Genomic DNA, 19,784 nt, shown 5'->3' on the forward strand with positions numbered 1-19,784 from the left:
TGAAGGGATGTTGAATTTTGTTGAAGGCTTTTTTAGCATCTAATGAGATGATCATGTGGGTTTTTTTTCTTTGTTTATATGGTAGATTGCATTGGCAGAGTTTCATATATCTCTGCAGGGTTAGTGGATGATTTTTTAATGTATTTGTGGATTTTGTTTGCCTGTATTTTATTGAGTATTTTTGCATCTATGTTCATGAGGGAGATTGATCTGTAGTTCCCTTTCTCTATTGCGTCTTTGTATGGTTTTGGTATCAAGGTAACTGTAGCTTCATAAAATGAATTTGGCAATGTTCCTTCTGTTTCTATTATGTGGAACAGTTTGAAGAGTATTGGAATTAGATCTTCTTTAAAATTCTGGTAGAATTTTGCTCTGAAACCATCTGGCCCTGGACTGTTTTTGGTTGGAAGACTTCTTATGACTGCTTCTATTTCCGTAAGTGTTATATGTCTATTTAAATTATTTATCTGTCTTGATTTAATTTTGATATATGGATATTTTCTTAATAAGTACAGACCACAAAGTGTTTTTGGTTGTATTATGTTGAATATGAAAACACAAATTACAACAAGATACAAGAATCGTAATAATTTGAGGCCACCAATTGTTTTTGCTTTTTCATGTTGAATATGAAAACACAAATTTCAACACGATACCAGACTCTTTATTTTATCCTGTATTTTGCCTTTATTTTCTTGTTATTTTATAATTTGGCCTTATTTAAGTATGTGATTCATTCAAGTTAATTGTTGTAGATAGGAATCAAGGTCCTCTGAAAAAACAGCAAGCGCCATTAACCACTGAAGTACCCGTCCAGCTCCATGCTTATCTCTCTGAATTACCTTGATGACTTGTTTGTTGGTTGGTTGGTTGGTTGGTTTTTTGAGACAGGGTTTCTCTGTAGCTTTGGAGCCTATCCTAGAACTAGCTCTTGTAGGCCAGGCTGGCCTTGAACTCTCACAGAGATCCACCTGCTTCTGTGTCCCGAGTGCTGGGATTAAAGGTATGCACTACCACCACTCAACTTTTACCTCAATATTTTTATTGAAAGTAATTTGACTTTACCCATGTGATTTATTTTTTCATTTAACAAAGACCTTCCTTATCTCCATGCAACTAAAAGTACAACGCTTCTGTTTTATACCATGCCTTTCAGAGTTACAGATTTGCTGTTTGAACTCCCTCATTCTTCTCACACAGCTCTTCTTCTCTACCATTTTACTGAGGCAGCTCTCCCAGACTCATCTTGCTATTCTAAATTTTGTCCTTAGCTAAGGTGATTCTCTATGGCCTTGACTGAAACAGTATCCCATTGTACTTTTCTTCTGTGTTGTTGTTTGTCCCTATGTTTCTCTGTTGTTCGTTTTTCTTTTGCCTATTTCTTAAATCTCAGTACCTTTAGGATTCTGATCAAAGCTTCTTCTCGTTCTATATGAATTCCATTCTTAATCTCATTTACTCCTTCAAATGAAGAATCTTAACTTTATATCTGACCTAAATCTTTTGAGATTTGGTTATGTACATCTCACTATCTACAAGTGTAGTAATAAGGGCGGCGGGGCTTCGTCCCCAACACCCTGGCTGCCTGGCTAGCTTATGCCCGAAATAACAACACACAAACTGTATTCATTTAATCACTGCTTGGCCCATTTCTATCTAGCCTCTTCTAGGCTAATTCTCACATATTAATTTAGCCCATTTCTAATCATCTGTGTAGCACCCCTAGGTGTGCTTACCGGGAAGATTCTAGCCTATGTCCATCCTGGGTCAGAGCTTCATCGCGTGCGTCTGCCTGGGAGCTGGGAGCATGGCGTCTCTCTGAGAGTCTGCTCCCGAGAGGAGAGCTGTGGAATCTGAGCTCACTTCCTCTTCCTCCCAGCATTCTGTTCTGTTTACTCCTCCCACCTATCTTCTAACCAATGAGGGCCAAGCAGTTTCTTTTTATTTAACCAATGACCTTCCTCCATCATACAAGGACTAAAAAGTATCTTGTATATATCTTGTTCACATTTGTATTCCCATGTTTGTTTAGCACATAGAGCATCACAGAAAATTCTATTTACTTGGTGAACAAATAAATATATAAAAAGCTAGGATGCATCTTATTATTCTAAGTGTAATATTTTCATACCATTTTTTGTTAATCTCAAAGACATTTAATGAGTGTAACTGGGCATATAAAGAACATTTCCTTTATGATAACATAGATTTTTCACTGTGGCTTAGTGTTAATGTTACAGTTGGCAAGGAGCCTGGGGGGGGGCAGGAAGGATGGAGATGTTGAGCTGGGATGGGAAGATTAGAGAGCAAGGGAATATTTTTCTGAATATTTCAAATACTGTTTCTGATGTGTTTTAGTCTGTAATTTCTTACAAGAATGGTCTGTATGAATTGAGAATAAAATATTTAGTGTCTGTTAAATTATCATTCCAGCAAGAAGGAAAATTCTTATAAAGACTTTGGTAAAGTTTGAAAAACAGTATATAGTATTTAAAGTCCTCAGATAATTCCCTGGAGTTATATATGTAGAAAGATATAAACTGAATAACTTCCTCTAGGTCTAGTATTATACATATTTTTACAATTACATAGTAGAGATTATATTTGCTACAATAGGTATAGAGTTGGACTCCAACTTCAAGGAGACTTATGAAGGAGTATAAGCTCATTGCTACTTTCAAGGAACTCACACTTGAGAGAGACTAGACACAGCCACAACTAATCAATAAACAACAACATATATGCATTGCAAATTGTTTGGCACAACAAGTAAGGTATTTTACCAGTGCGTGTGGTTTTAATCCTTGCCTATCACAATAAGCTGTTTCATAAGCCTTTAGGGATTTTTCTGTATATGCCTTTTTAATTTGTTTCATTACATTTTTCTGTCTCTCTCTTTCCTACATTTCAGTGAACGGTTTCTGGTGAGACTGAACAAGAATGGTGGACCAAGGAACCCAGAGAAGATAGAACGAATGTGTGCCCTTTTTACAGTATGTGCAAATACTCTTTCCCCTTTGTGTGCCAACTTTAATCAAGGGCCTGCTGTGTAAATATTGTCACTCTGGAAACAAACATCTATTCTTATCTCCCACCTCCACTGGTGAGAATAGGAATTGATTTATGTTTCCATCAAGTTTTAATGAAATACTTGTAGAGACCTTTAGTTAGCAGTGGTCTTTAATTGAAATTTTATTTAAAATATCAGGTACCTAATGTAGATTTTATATGCTATTTCATATAAAATCTCTGATGTCCAAGGCATCCACCAACCAGACCTATAGTTTAGGAGCCATCTAGTAAGTTCATGTAAACTAACCTGTCTTCTTTATAATACCAAATGGAGGAATTTTTCTACTCTCGTCTGTACTTTACACTTTTCTAAATAACTATGTTATTGCTCTTGGTCTCCACTCATGAAGCCATCATCTCATCTCAGAAGGCTTGGCAAATCTGCTAATTAAAGATTAGATCTTGTAATTCTACAATGCCCTTGTGTTATCCAAATTAACGTTATTTATTTCTACTAAGTAACAACTATCCACCTTTATTTAATTAATTTATTGAAGAAAAACAAGACTATATCACAATTTAAAGCTCTTGGATCCTTGTGAGTGCTTTGACCTATTTCAGTGATAGTTAAGATATATCAAATTCATTGGCTAGGCATAGTTTGCTTATGTCGGTTACAACTAGCTAGTTAGGAGGCAGATGCTGGAGAATTAGCAAGATGCTAGCAAAAACAAAATAGAGCAAAACAGAAATCCTCATGAGCTTACAAAGGTGTTATAGTTCCACAATGTTCTTGGCCTTGCATGTGGCCCATGACTGGTAGGTGGAGAGCTATCTTAAAGTTGATTTGAAACCTCTTAAGGGAAAATAGTATTTATTTGAAGATCTAAAATGTGACTTTATTGGAGAGCTAAAATTATGTTTCTTCACCTGACTTCAGATCATTTACTACAATTTAATCTGTCAAAATGTCAGATGATGGTACTACAGAATAAGAAACTGCTGTCAGTGAAATAGCTCTCACTGAAAATGTTCTCCAAACTGGCTGGGCTCCCACAAAGCCATCACATTACGTAGGATCAAACCCCCGTGCCATTGTCCTTTGCGACTCATCAGCCCTCATAGTTCGCCATGTTCAGAGAGTCCAGTTTTATCCCATGCTTTTTCAGTCACAGTCCAGCTGGTCTTGGTGAGCTCTCAATAGATCAGCTCCACTGTCTCAGTGGGTGGGTGCATCCCTCGTGGTCCCGACTTCTTTGCTCATGTTCTCCCTCCTTCTGCTCCTCATTGGGACTTTGGGAGCTCAGTCCAGTGCTCCAGTGTGGGTCTCTGTCTCTATCTCCATCCATCACCAGATGAAGGTTCTATGATGATATGCAAGATATTCGTCAGTATTGCTATAGGATAGGGTCATTTCAGGTTCCCTATTCTCAACTGCCCAAGGAACTAACTGGGGACCTCAGCTTGGGCACCTGGGAGCCCCTCTAGGGTCAGGTCTCTTACCAACCCTAAAGTGGTTCCCTTAACTAAGAATTGTGGTTCCGTGCTCCCCTGTCCAACCTTCCTTTATCCCAATCCTCCTGCTTTCCTAAGGCCCGACCTCCTTCCCTTCTAACTTTTCTCTCCCCATCTCCCCTTACCCCCAACCCACCCCACCCCACGATCCCAATTTTCTCCCCGGCAATTTTGTCTACTTCCCTTAGCCAAGAGGATAACTATATGTTTTTCCTTGGGTTCCCCTTCTTACTTAGCTTCTTTAGATTCACCTATTGTAGACTCCGTGACCCTTATTTATGGCTAGAAACCAATTATGAGTGAGTACAACCCATGTTCATCTTTTTGGGTCTGGGATACCTCACTCAGGATAGTGTTTTCTATTTCCATCCATTTGCATGCAAAATTCGAGAAGTCATTGTTTTTTACCGCTGAGTAGTACTCTAATGTGTAGATATTCCATACTTTCTTCATCCATTCTTCCATTGAAGGGCATCTAGGTTGTTTCCAGGTTCTGGCTATTACAAATAATACTGCTATGAACATAGTTGAACAAATGCTTTTGTCATATGATAGGGCATTTCTTGGGTATATTCCCAAGAGTGGTATTGCTGGGTCCAGGGGTAGGTTGATCCCGAATTTCCTAAGAAACCGAAACACTGACTTCCATAGTGGTTGCACAAGATTGCATTCCCACCAGCAATGGATGAGGGTACCCCTTCCTCCACAACCTCTCCAGCAAAGGTTATCATTGGTGTTTTTGACTTTAGCCATTCTCACAGGTGTAAGATGATATCTCAAAGTTGTTTTGATTTGCATTTCCCTGATTGCTAAGGAAGTTGAGCATGACCTTAAGTGTCTTTTGGCCATTTGAACTTCTTCTGTTGAGAATTCTCTGTTCAGATCAGTGCCCCATTTTTTAATTGGGTTAATTAGCATTTTAAAGTCTATTTTCTTGAGTTCTCTATATATTTTGGAGATCAGACCTTTGTCTGTTGAGGGGTTGGTGAAGATCTTCTCCCAGTCAGTAGGTTGCCTTTGTGTCTTAGTGACAGTGTCCTTTGCTTTGCAGAAGCTTCTCAGTTTTAGTAGGTCCCATTTATTCAATGTTGCTCTTAATGTCTGTGCTTCTGTGTACTTAAGCGACCCCCAAAACTCCACCAAAGAACTTTTACAGCTGATAAACAGCTTTAGTAATGTGGCAGGATACAAGATCAACTCCAAAAAATCAGTCGCCCTCTTATACACAAAGGATAGGGAAGCAGAGAGGGAAATCAGAGAAGCTTCACCATTCACGATAGCCACAAACAGCATTAAATATCTTGGGGTAAATCTAACCAAGGAAGTGAAAGATCTATTTGACAAGAACTTTAAGGCATTGAAGAAAGAAATTGAAGAGGATACCAAAAAATGGATGGATCTACCTTGCTCTTGGATTGGGAGGATCAACATAGTAAAAATGGCAATTCTACCTAAGGCAATTTATAGATTCAATGCAATCCCCATCAAGATCCCATCAAAATTCTTCACAGATCTGGAGAGGACAATAATCAACTTTATATGGAAAAACAAAAAACCCAGGATAGCCAAAACAATCCTATACAATAAAGGATCTTCTGGAGGCATTACCATCCCTGACTTCAAACTCTATTACAGAGCTACAGTAATGAAAACAGTGTGGTACTGGCATAAAAACAGAGAAGTCGACCAATGGAATCATTTAGAAGACCCGGATTTTAACCCACAAACCTGTGAACACCTCATTTTTGATAAAGGAGCTAAAAGTATACAATGGAAGAAAGAAAGCATCTTCAACAAATGGTGCTGGCACAACTGGATGTCAACCTGTAGAAGAATGAAAATAGACCCACATCTTTCACCGTGCACAAAACTCAAGTCCAAGTGGATTAAAGACCTCAATATCAGCCCGAACACACTGAAAAGGATAGAAGAGAAAGTGGGAAATACCCTACAACAGATGGGCACAGGAGATCGCTTCCTATGAAAATGTTCTCTATGTAGAAAAGAATGCTTCAGCTGTGTAGGAAGGTTTTCAAACCTAGCTAAGTTCAAATAATATTTTGTCCATGACTGAGCTCATCATTGAAACCTTGGGAGGTAATGTAAGAAGAAAGAATAGGAAAAGCAACCCCGTGGCAATTATTGAAGGAATTAAATTAAAATGGCTAATCTAGAAAGAACAGTGTACTCTATTCAACACCAAACAGAAGAAAGAATCGAGATTACAGGGAAGGGGATTTATGTGAGCAGACAGCTTTGAAGTGAGAGTTCCTGACCAACGTCATTTCTAAAGCAGAAAGAGGATGTCTTAGTTAGAAAGAGGCTTTTCTAGATCTTGATATCCTCCTTATTTTCTACTAAAACAAGAGAAATTGTTAGTGACTGTTGTTTAGATTTGAAAGAGCTAAGTGTATAAGTAAGCTATTGAATTCTTAGATATGAATGCTCTTAAAAAATAAACTTAATTATGAAGACGTTTGAATGTAATTATAGTAAGTCAAAATTTTATTTAGTACTTTATTTATATATCTGAGTCCAGAGGCCAAAGCTGAAGCATCACCTTCAGCTTTGTAAATCAAAGTGTAAATAAAAGTGTGTGTAATACTCATGGTGTGCCACTCTCTGCCACAGTGGGAAGGCACAAGCTGTTAGTGTGCTACTGGGTGGTTCCCTTTGTACTACAGCCCTGGACTTTTTAAAGTTTCCCACCTTTATTGGAGGAGTATCTTCAAGGTTTTAAATAATAATTCTTATAAATTCCTTGAGAATATTGTACACTTTTTTTATCATATTCATCCCCTTTCTTGAACTCCCATATTCATGCCCCTTCCATCCTCTCCCAACTTTGTTCCTTATTTAAAAAATTGAGTCCAATTTGTACTGCCTAATATACTCTTGGTTATGTGGCAGTCCTCTGGAGCACTGTTGATAATGATGCTAGACATTTTGAAGTGCAGGTTAACTAACACTAGTTTAGCTATGTAGATGGAACTATATTATTTGAAAATGTACCAAACCTTCAGGAAATATGTAAACTTTAAGAATGAGCATAAAATACTTGAAAATGTTTTTTTTCTATTTCTATTATTTATTGTATATCTTTTTTTTTTGTCTTTCCAAGGCAGGATTTTTATGTGTAACAGTCCTGGCTAACTTGAAACTCACTCTATAGACCAAGCTGGCCTCAAACTCATAGAGATCTATTTGCCTCTGCCTCCCAAGTGCTGGGATTAAACGCATGCACCACCACCACTTGGCTATTGTATAACTTATTACAGTGTTAACTTGAAAATATTTAAAATTTCATTTTTATTTCTATTAAACTTCTTTTAGATTTATATTATGTGTGTGGGTGTTTTTCACAATACGTATGTGAACCATGTGTGAGCCTAGTGCCTGTGGAGATTAGAAGAAAGCATTCTATTCCCTGGAACTGGAGTTTCTTACGTTTGTAAGTCACTGTGTAGATGCTGGGAACTTAACTCTGTTCTTACAAAGAACAGCGTTCTCAACCACAAATTCCACTGAGCCATCTCTCCATCCCCTAAAATTCCATTTTAAAATTAGAGAAATGTACAAAATGAAGTTCAATACATCCATTCAATATTAAAGGATAACTTTTATGTAAAAGTTTATCTTTGTGATGCCAGAGATACTATTTTTTTTAAATAAACTTTTGTAACTTATTTCATTGTTGCTATTTTCTAAGAACCTGGCAATATATTGTGACCATTTAGGATCCAGAAGTACAGTTTCACCTTTCTGTATTACCTTTTAATGTCTCCCTGGTTTTTTTATTCAGAGTTACTCAGCAGGACAGAGCTGGGACTAGAGTAAGATAAGCAACACACAGGATGTCAAGAGTGAGAGCCTCCTTACATTTTGTACCTTAGGTTACTTCCTTGCTTCCCCTTAATTGTAGTCTAATAAAAGGGTATAAATCAAGGAACATGGTGACTCTGCATTTATGAGCTAACTCAAAATCATAGCCACTCTTTTTTTCTGTCCTTATTAAAAGAGACATGCATGTGAAACCAAGCAAAATATGAAAGATGAACAGAAAATGGAGCTGATGGACTCTTTCATAGAAGTGAAAATAGGAAAACCTGTCTCATGAAAAAAAGGTCACACCATCAGGCACCACTAAATCACCATAATGACAGAGCAACCTGCAAGTGGATAACCTCATGACAAATCTGAAACTTCATAGACGATGGATGGATGGATGAATAGTATATATGAAATATTTATGGAAGTTTTACTATTCCTGGTGTAATGTTCTAAGTAAAAAAATAGCAAGTGTGTTACTTTACAATGGATTCTAAATATAAATATGTTAAAACAGATTTTGCAACTTTTCAGCTTGAAAGTTTATGATTTGGGATTATATTTGTTTACTTAAAAGAATCTTTTTAAATTTTCCAATAAAATTATTTTTAGGGCCAGTAAGATGGCTCTATGTTGCCAAGCCTGATGACCTGAGTTTGATTCTAGTTCCCACATGGTGGAGAAAACTGATTTGTGTAAGTTGTCCTCTGACCTCCATATGCATGACATGACACACGGGCACCTTTTCATAAATAGTGGAAAAACAAGATAAAACCTTTTCAGTCTTATAACTTGGTACAGATAATAACAATAAATATCTAAATTTAGAACCAAATCTTTTATCAAGATTTCACTAAGACCAAATTAATCTCATTTGTAGGAAATGTGGCAAGTGTGTAATAATGATTTGTGGACAGTGGGATGAATATAAAGTTAGTACAGAATAAAATTTTAGTGTATTCATCATTAATGAGATTTTAATGTTTTGCTTCATTTTTTCTTGCACTGAACATTTATTTCTTGCATTATAAAATGTCTTTCCATGCTGACAGAATAACCATGGGTGAAAACAATATGAACTGCATTCTGAAACTTTTGTAGATACCTGATTTATTAGTTGATCTAAATGAGAGCTAGAAGAATACTATCAATAAAATAAAATTTCAAAGGAATATAATATTCAAGTTTTCATTATCTATTTCAACAGTTTTTATTTTAATAAAAGCCTTATGCAATGTATTTTGAATATATTTTCCCTCCCCTAGGCATCCTCGAGATCCTCCCAACCTTGCTACCCACCCAACTCACATTCTTTCCCTCTCAAAAAAAAAAAGAGACAGAAGAAAAATTTAAAAAACAATAAGACAAACATAATGAACCAAAAATCCTCTCTCTACACACACACAGTCTATTTTGTGTTGGCCAGCTACTACTGGGCATGGGACCTGCTCTGGGGGGTGGTTGTATACACAGTGATACTCCATTGAAGTAAACTGATTTTCTCTTCTCTAGCAGGTTTCAGCTACAAATAGTTTCTTAGTTCAAAGTGAAACTTCATGTCCACTTCCCCTTCTGTGATTTTGTATGGTTTGAACCTGTGCAGGTTTTGTAGGTATTGTTGTAGTCTTTGTCAGTTCTATTTTGTTTAGAAAATACTGTTTCCTTGGAGTCATCTACCATGCCTGGCTCTTACAATCTTTCCTTCTCTTTGGCGTAGATCCCTGAGCCTTGAGGTGAAGGGCTTGATGTCCCAGTTAGGACTGAGTCCTCCAAAGTATCTCATTCTTTGCATACTGTCCAGTTGTGGGTTTCTGTGTTAGTTCCCATCTTCTGCAAGAAGAAACTTCTCTGATGAGGGTTGAGAAAGGCATTGATCTATGGGCATAGCAGTATGTCATTAGGAATAATTTTATTGCTGTGTTCCTTTAGTAGAATAATAGTAATAGGTTTTCCCCCTAGAATCCACGACTTTTCTAGTCTCAAGTTCCTGGTCATTTGAACACTGGTGTGAAATCTATCTCATGAAATGTGTCTTAAATTCAACCATAAAGTAGTTTATTACTCCTAACATTTGTACCAATTTATCTTGCAGGCAGCTTGCTGTTTTACATCATAGGTTTTGTACTTGGTTGATATTGGTGATTACTTTTTTCCTCCAGCATCATGAGGTAGTCAGTAGGGGTTAAACGTCTAGCTGAGCACCAGTTCAGGCTTTCATTGTTGAATGACAAAATAGTATTTTCAGTAATAGGGCCTCTCCACTGTATAAATCTTATTGTATGTATTAAATGTTATGTTCTCTAATCTCCCTTCTCCCCCTTTAATATATATTAAAAGGAAACTGCTATGAAGTTCAAATGAAATGAAATTTATCATCATTTTCTGTGCATTATTTGCCTAGATTTATTTATTCTTTTTCTTTTCTTAGGATCTGAGCAGCAAAGACATGAAGAGAGATTTATACATAGTGGCCCATGTGATCCGAATAGGTATTGTTCACTTTAGCTATTCTCATGATTAATACTGGTCAAACTTAGGAAAAGTATACATCTGAACTTTATCAAGATTAGAGTCTAGCCTCTATTTTTGGTTTGCTGTGGTTTGCTTTGCTTTGCCTTTAATCTCAGCTGCTGCAGTAGCTGGGTTTGATGCAAATAAATACATGTTTTCCCCATTTCAAATCTTCTGTTCCCTCTTTGAATTCGGGCCCAAATTTTGTATTTTAAGTGGTCTGATTTTTTTTTAATATTCTTCCTGTAACATTGCCTGCTTCTGTATGTGTTTTTTTTCTCCAGAGTTCTTACAGAGTTACTAGAATGCCAATTGAACAAGTGTTACATGCCCCTTGCTTTAGTTTCTTTCCGAAACTATGCAATCGTACCATTTCCCACAAAATTAATGTTGCCAGTGCAGAAGATAAGTAGCTTCTCATTTCTACTCAAACTGAGGTGAAAGAAAGTGACCTTGCACTGCTGTTCCATTGTTTTATTGGCCATACATATTTCAGGTTTGGATGATAGAACTAAATCTTCTCTCTTAGTTTAAATTCTAGAATATAGTGTATAATTTTGTCAAAAATATGTTTAATCCTTTGATAATATAACAGCTATTTTGCCTTACTTCATAAAGCATCTGTTGAAATCACATTTTTTGCAAGAGCTTTATCACTGTTGGCACAGCCTTGCTCTCTCTGAGGAATAAGCAGCAATCCATAGCTCGTGATTTCTCTCACTCCCACAATGGTTCATCAGCATCTCTGGCATTAGAATTTGGTTAGAGGAAGAGCTTCTAGTTGAGAACCTTTATACCTATGAATATATGGTTTATAAGACAGCTAAAAATACTGAACTTTTATTAGTAGTATAGCCATCAAGTTTAAATCTTATCAGTTCACTGACTTTTTTTTAAAGAAATTCATCAAGTCATTCTTATTTTCATTTGATTAATAAATGTACTGTTGGGATTAATTGACCAAATGTGACACAGAAAAAGGACTTTGGCCAGAGGCTGATTTGGTGTTCTTCCTTACAGATATCCTTAGATGACTCACTTTAGCTCTTTATTCGTCTTTGGGAATCTTTTAGGACCTGTAGCTCTGGTGTCAGTGGCTGATAATTAGAAGGTACTAGAGAAGAGTGTTGGCGTTCTCTGCCTAATTGGTGTTTTCTGCGATCCCCAAGGTCGAATGCTCCTGAATGACTCCAAAAAGGGTCCTGCTCACCTACACTACAGGCGGCCGTATGGCTGTGCGGTTCTAAGCATTTTGGATGTTCTACAGTCACTTACAGAATTAAAAGAAGAAAAAGATTTTGTTCTTAAAGTTTACACGTGAGTAATAATACATGTCAGGAATAATGATAGTTTGTAACATTCCCTGAGAGCAGCGGTTCTCAAGCCTTATCAACATAGAGTAACCGTAATTCAGTATAAGGAGGGTTAGTGGAAATGCAGGTATTGATCTAAGGCTTTAAAGTCTCAGGCATTTTTATTTTTAATAAATTTCTTAGGTACTAAAACATCTGAATTTGGAGCCTTCTAAGGTAAAGAAGTAGACATTTCTTGTTCATACCTATAATAGTCATTTTCTCTGTAGAATAAGCCAATTTGATATTTTCAGAAAAACTAACAATATAATTTCTCATTTATCCTAAATACAAAATTCTATATTTAGTATATATCCAACAATTACTGCTGCTAAGCTAGCCAAGAATGCAGTTTACTTAAAAGAATTATGAGTCAGGTTATAATATATTGAAGAAAAGCCAAAAGTTTTGAGGATCCAAGATCTTGTTCTTTTCTGCTACCACATATGGTACGGCATGGAGCTATTTTTGGTATTCTTCAACCAAGGGATATCCTTATAGATTCATTCCATCTCCTCATGGCCCTTACTCAACAGTAGTAAAGAGAAAAGGAATTAAAAAGGGAAACTAGAACATGGGTGTATAATCTCTCTTTGCTTATGGGGAATCCAGAAATATATAGAGTTCTTAAAAATGATTAGTGGTGAATTTAGCAAGCTTTTGCTTTTTTAATAATAAGGAAGTTTTTGAGACAGTCAGTAATCCCAGCTGGCCTAGAACTCACTGTGTGTCGCGTGCTGGCCTCTAGCTCATGATGATCCTCCTGTTTAAGCTTCCTGTACGCTGGGACTGCAATCATGAGTGACCGTGCCCAGCTTTAATGAGTTTTTAAAATAAGTGTATATCTGATAAAAGTTAATATTTATCTTATTTTATATGTATTAATGTTTTATCTAAGTGTATATAAGTATACCATAGTATGCCTGAGTGTTTCCAGAAGTCAGGAGAGGTCTTTGAAGCCCCTGAAATTGGAGTTATGAATGTTTGTAAGCCACCATATGGGTGCTGAGAATCAAACCCAGGTTCTCTGCAAGAATACCCAGTGCTATTAACTGAAAGCCCTATTTCTGATAATTTTCTAAAGAAACAAGTTCTCTGTTAACTTTAACATAGTATCATTTTCCCAAATTAAGTCAAATATCGTCAATCATTTTGTTAATATAGTTTTACCATAATATTGTATTATATTTTCCTGCATTATGTGTTCTGTCAGGCTCCGATATGGAATTAATTCAATTTATAATTACACTTAACTCAGGACTTTCTTTAATGAAGCACATTTAATGAATTTCAAAATAAAAGTCCAAACATATTTATTAAATATTTTTCTTCACCTCTGTTTGATTAAGTTGTGGAATTGATGAGGTGAAAATATTTCTTGAAGTAGTAGTCATTTACAACGAAAGATTATCTTGCTTCCTCCTTAGTGCATGAGTCAGGGTTTCTAAAAATACTGAATTTCTTTTGGGATGAGTGGTAGAACCTACTTCTTCATATGCTTTCCTTTCAAAAGGAGTAAACAGAAATCCAAGATCATAGTTCTCATCATCTTACTCCATTATATTCTATCCAATGGCAAAGGGATGAAGGATAGTACAAAAGATGGTATATCTGTGTGTAGCACTAGTCTTTGCTTTAGTGCAAAATCTCATTGCAGATAAGGAACTTCTTGCACTGCTTCAGTTCTGAAATCTTGCTAGGCATCTTATTTGCCTAATTGCCTCTAAAACAACAGCTTTTAGTACCAGTGTTCCACTTTGCAAGAAGTGGGATCCATGCATAGTATTTTCTTAGCTCCTTCCTACAGGCTGTGTCAGTTCTAAAATGCCAAAGAAAGTTAGTTTGTGTTTATAGAAAGGAAGAGCTGTTTTTCCTTTGGAAGGAGTGACAAAGTTTAAATGTAAGATGGCTTTTCTACTTGACTAGGCTACAAGACTTTCAAACAAATTCTCAAATGTAGGTTTGTGAAGTTGATTTTTTCATGCAGTTTGGACTTCTTCCAGGATTAGTAACTTAAATCCATAGCATCTCATTGAACCCAACTGTCAGAAGCCGTATTTTTCAGTACCTTTCAGGTGATGTGTTTGTTGGTTCAATTAAATTGTAAGCCTTAATGTAGTATTATGGGCGGCAGGGCCTCTTCCCCAGCACCCCAGCACCCCAGCCGCCCGCTCGGCTAGCTTATGCCCGAAATAACAACACACAAACTGTATTCATTTAAACACTGCTTGGCCCATTCTCTTCTAGGCTAATTCTCACATATTAATTTAGCCCATCTCTAATCATCTGTGTATGGCACCCCAAGGTGCGCTTACCAGGAAGATTCTAGCCTATGTCCATCCTGGGTCGGAGCTTCATCCCGGGAGCAGGGCATGGCGTCTCTCTCAGGCGTCTGTTCCCGAGAGGAGAGCTGTGAGTCTCTGAGCTCACTTCCTATTCCTCCCAGCATTTTGTTCTGTTTACTCCTCCCACCTATCCTCTAACCAATAAAATGGGCCAGGGCAGTGCCTTTATTAGCCAATGACCTTCCTCCATCATTTCCCCTTTTTCGGTTTAAACAAAAAAAAAGGCTTTAACATAGCAAAATTACATATAACAAAACAGTTATCAAGTAAAAGTTACAATAATCTTTATCATAACTAAGGAAAACTATAACTATAACTAACTGTTCTTAACTCCATCAAAGACTCCAGAAAGATATAATATTACCTAAGTAAACAAGAACTAAGAAATTTCAAACTCTAGAAATGACAAAGACATCTCGCTGCCTGGACAGTCACCCAAAGTTCTTTTGTACCGTTGGGGCATCCATCTTCAGCCTTCAGGCCCATGGTATCCAGCAGACATTTCCATAAAGCAGGAAAATTCAAAGTCAGTTCAGTCACTATCTGTTGTGTCCTGCAGAATGTCTCGCAGACTCTTTCAAAATGAATCAGGAACCCCGAAAGGTCATCTCACCTTAGGCAAGTTCAGTAGTCCTCTCTCTGTGGGTTCTCTGTGTCCAGTTTATGCAATAGTCCAGGCAAGAGCAGTTTCTTGCCCAAATGGCTATCAAACTCCATAAGGTGCCTCTTCGATGCCCATCTTCCTCTTGAAGTACATTGGTGCTGCCAGGAGCAGAGTGTCTCATTGTCATGAAAAGTCCTCAGTTATTAAAACATTAAATGTCCTATTCTGTAATATTTGAAAGACATGAAGAATATCTATCTAAAATATATCTCTATATATCTAGAAAATATAACTAACATATACAGGCTGTAGCCATGTTTACTGCAACAACTGCATGGCATTTCAAGGTCCCTGCCAGCAAGTGAGCTACAACAGACAACACTGAAGTCCTCTCGGTAGCCAGCCCTCCTGCCTCAAACAGTCAGAGTTTGCCCTGGCAGGACAGCCCAGAAAGCCGGCATTTTTAAACGGCGCAGCCTTTTTCCTGCTATGGCTGAAAACCGAAAAGCATGTGATCAGCTTTTCGTCAACACCATTTAAGTGTTTCGTGGCAGGACCTCTTAATGAGCTGCAGGCTTTGCAGCTAAAGCTGAGTCAGGAAGCCTCTCTTAGATGAGGCGCTTGCTTGCCTCTAGCAAGCAGAGTAGAACCGAGAAATTGCTGCTACCAAGAAACCAGGCACAATGCTTTCATTTTGTTCAAGAATTACTTCCCAAGCTGTCTCAGGCTTTATGTGGAAGCAGTTGTCCACGTGGGCGCCATATGTAGTATTATGGGCGGCAGGGCCTCTTCCCCAGCACCCCAGCACCCCAGCCGCCCGCTCGGCTAGCTTATGCCCGAAATAACAACACACAAACTGTATTCATTTAAACACTGCTTGGCCCATTCTCTTCTAGGCTAATTCTCACATATTAATTTAGCCCATCTCTAATCATCTGTGTATGGCACCCCAAGGTGCGCTTACCAGGAAGATTCTAGCCTATGTCCATCCTGGGTCGGAGCTTCATCCCGGGAGCAGGGCATGGCGTCTCTCTCAGGCATCTGTTCCCGAGAGGAGAGCTGTGAGTCTCTGAGCTCACTTCCTATTCCTCCCAGCATTTTGTTCTGTTTACTCCTCCCACCTATCCTCTAACCAATAAAATGGGCCAGGGCAGTGCCTTTATTAGCCAATGACCTTCCTCCATCACCTTAAGACTATTAGTTTCTACTAATAGTGCTTTAACTTTTGCTAGGAAAAAATTTTCTAAGTATGAAAGCCTGTCCTACAGACTTAACCACTAATTGATTCCAGTACCACAACTCTCCCAAAAATTAAAGTTTGGCTATATAGATGTTTAACCTTATTTAGTCATTACACAATGTATACATGTATGGATATGTTACACAGAACCCCATTAATACATGTAATTTTTATGTTTTATGTATCTTACATATTTTTTGTAAAGACAATAGTCTTGGAGTTTGTATTGCTGTGAAGAGACACCATTATCAGAGGAACTCTTTTTTTTTTCCATTTGTTTTTATTCCCAATTCAAATGGGCAGGGGAAGAAGTAACAAAAGACTTTATTAACATGCTACAAAGGATGTTAACTCAAACAGTTAACCACTTTACATTTTGAGACATCAAATCATTAGCATTTTGTTGTTTAGGCAGTTGTAGTTTAGGTAGTGAAACTGCCTTAGACCAGTGTCCTGGGCACAGTCTCTCCCCAGGTAACCTCATAGTTACAACAGAAGGAGCAGAAGTACATTTGCATATCTTGACCACCTGTCAGAACTAAATGAACCTACTTGTTTTTTTTTTTAATTTTTTTATTGAGAAAAAAAGTTTCCGCCTCCTCCCATTTCCTTCCCCCTCCTCCCGCTCTTCTCCCCCTCTCTCCACTCCTCTCTCCCTCCCTCTCCAGTCCAAAGAGCAGTCAGGGTTCCCTGCCCTGTGGAAAGTCCAAGGTTCTCCCCCCTCCGTTCATGTCTAGGAAGGTGAACATCCAAACTGGCTAGGCTCCCACAAAGCCAGAACATGAAGTAGGATCAAAACCCCGTGTCATTGTCCTTATAAAGGAAAATATTTAGTTGGAGTGGCTCACTTATAGTTCAGAGGTTTAGTCCATTTTCATCATGGCAGGAAGCAAGGCAGCATGCACACAGATGTGGTGCCAGAGCTAGAATATTCCCATCTTGATCCAAAGGCAATAGGAAGTGAACATGTTATCTGGGGAAAAGGCAGAGACAGTGTACTGGGTATCACCTATGCTTCCATTTCTCCACTGTTAAAGAAAACCACATTTTTTACTTTCTCTACAGGAACACCTACAGTAACTCTAGGTGTGAGTTACTGATAGACATGGTTGTAATTATATTCATATTTCATATAGTCTGTAGTGAAATCCTCATTGCATTGACTTATATGCACATAATGTTTACCTAAAGTCAACTTATTAGAAACAGAAAGAATACTAAAACAGGGCAAAGATTATTTTGTATCTCTTAACAGAGAAGATAATCTGTATGGAGAGAATCTGATATTTAAGAAGATATGAATAAGTTTGATATAACAAATAATAGTAGCATCATCAGACATACACTATGGCCTTTGTTATCTTTCTTTTACAGAAAGAAAAGGAACAGATGAAGGAACTGAGAGTTTTATATTAAAAAAACCTGAATAATATGTAAAATAGTTTAAATTTTTCATAAAAAGTTTATTTCGAGGCTTGGGATGTAACTTAGTTAATAGGGTGCGTGTCTTTCATGCATAAGGACTTGGGTTTAATTCCCACCTCCACAATATAAGTGGGGAGATAATCTTCCATGTATCTTCTATCAGCTACTCCTAAGGACCTTGTTTAGATGCGTGCACTGAGCCTCTCAATCTACCAGACCAAAGCAAAGCCTAGATGCCTCCTGTAATCTTTGTACCCTTACTTCCAACCTTTCTCCATGTTCTTGTATGCCCCTTGTTATCCTAGAAGTACACGAATTTATACTGATTCATTTCTAATACGCACACACATATATATGTAATTTTTCCTCTTATTTATGCTTCTGCTTATCTCCCTGTACTATAATGACAGAATACAGCTCAAGGATGGAAATTGCATTAATTATGTTCATGTGTAGTTTCCTCGTGTGATAGATGTGCTTCCAAAAGAAGAATTTAAACTGAAATTCTACAAACTATTGTATTTTTTTATACTGAGACTACCTATACGTTTAAAAATAGGTTATAAGTATTATTTCATAGAGATATTGTTGATACTGTTTTATCCTTTATGATCTTGACTTAATTACTTAAGTTCTCTGAGCCCCCGTTTATGACTTTTAAAATAGAACTAATGTTTTCCTGCCTCATACAATTCTGTATATCTTCATGTTTCAGTATATTCATGTTGCTTAAGATAATGCCTATGCTCACAGAATTGAGGTTTTGTGATTTTAATTTCCTAAAACAATTAGTCGAAATGGTTTTGGTTTCTCTTTTTCAAAGAGAAACATATTCGTGGGACCTGTATTTGAAAATACACTCCAGATGCTTCAGCATTAGGTTGTTTGTTTGTTTGGTGCATGCGGATGTGAAGACCAGAGTTTGACCTTAGTGTTATTTTTTGGGGAGCCCTTTACCTTGTTTTGAGGTAGGGTTTCTCACTGGGATTTGGGCTCACTGATGGGCTAAGCTGACTAGCTGATGAACCCCTTTCTTTGCCTCCCCAGAACTAAGATTACAAGTGTAAGGATTCACACCACACCTGGCTTTTTATGTTGATTCAGGGATTGAATTTGGGACTTCTCTGGCTTAGCTATCTTCTCAGCCTAGATTTGATGTTGTGTTTTGTTTGCTTTGGTTTCTAGACAGGGTTTCTCTGTAACTTTGGAGCCTGTCCTGGAACTAGCTCCTGTAGACCAGGCTGGCCTTAAACTCACAAAGATCCACCTGCCTCTGCCTCCCTAATTCTGGGCTTAAAAGCATGCATTACCACTGCCCAGCCTAGATTTGATGTTTGATTGCCTACTATTTTCCTGGCTCTCATAAATGTTTGAAATTATTGTATCTTGATCAAAGTAATCATGGGAGATGTATATTATTGTTGCCATTTTTGTAGATGACTAAATTGATATTAATTGGTCATATTGATATTATTGACTAAATTGATATTAATTGGTCATATTGATATTATTGACTAAATTGATATTAATTGGTCATATTAATTGTGAGTTATACAGCAAAAGCTCATAGAGCTAGGATTTGAACCTAACTCTTCATACTCCATTCTCTCAGTACATTTTCTTTTTTCATGTTTCAAGTATACATGTGTTATGTTGGCAAGAAATTGTATTTAGACGTTCAATGATACATACTCATGAAACAGCTGTGTTACTTTGAGCCTCTATGAGCCTCAATTCTTTCCTTGTAAGGTGGAGATAACGGAATCTGTTTTAGAAGACTAATGAGTAAATCTTCTAAGATAATGCCCATGAAATAACCACCACAGGTGACATTTGACTGTTTTCTACATTCAGGCACTTTGGTAAACATTTGGCATGCACTGGTGATCCTCTGAAGTTCTTAGTTCCTTGTCTAGCACAGAAGGCATGCTCTGCTAATGGTAGTTTCTCAT

General features: G+C 37.4%; 1 protein-coding gene across 4 annotated transcripts in view; it reads left to right on the top strand.

Moving 5' to 3' along the window:
* Dock3 (dedicator of cytokinesis 3) overlaps positions 1-19,784 on the top strand; it is a 465,111-nt gene that overhangs the window by 306,241 nt on the left and 139,086 nt on the right. For all 4 annotated transcript variants that reach the window (XM_041676723.1, XM_041676726.1, XM_041676724.1 and 1 more), the window contains exons 10-12: positions 2,912-2,993; positions 10,784-10,844; positions 12,036-12,183. In XM_041676723.1, the coding sequence (XP_041532657.1) occupies positions 2,912-2,993; positions 10,784-10,844; positions 12,036-12,183 (291 nt within the window). The remainder of the gene's footprint in view (positions 1-2,911; positions 2,994-10,783; positions 10,845-12,035; positions 12,184-19,784) is intronic.

This window comes from Microtus oregoni, unplaced genomic scaffold, assembly GCF_018167655.1.
Source record: "Microtus oregoni isolate MIOR12 unplaced genomic scaffold, Mior012 000028F_ref0000031, whole genome shotgun sequence".
Classification (NCBI taxonomy): Eukaryota; Metazoa; Chordata; class Mammalia; order Rodentia; family Cricetidae; genus Microtus; species Microtus oregoni.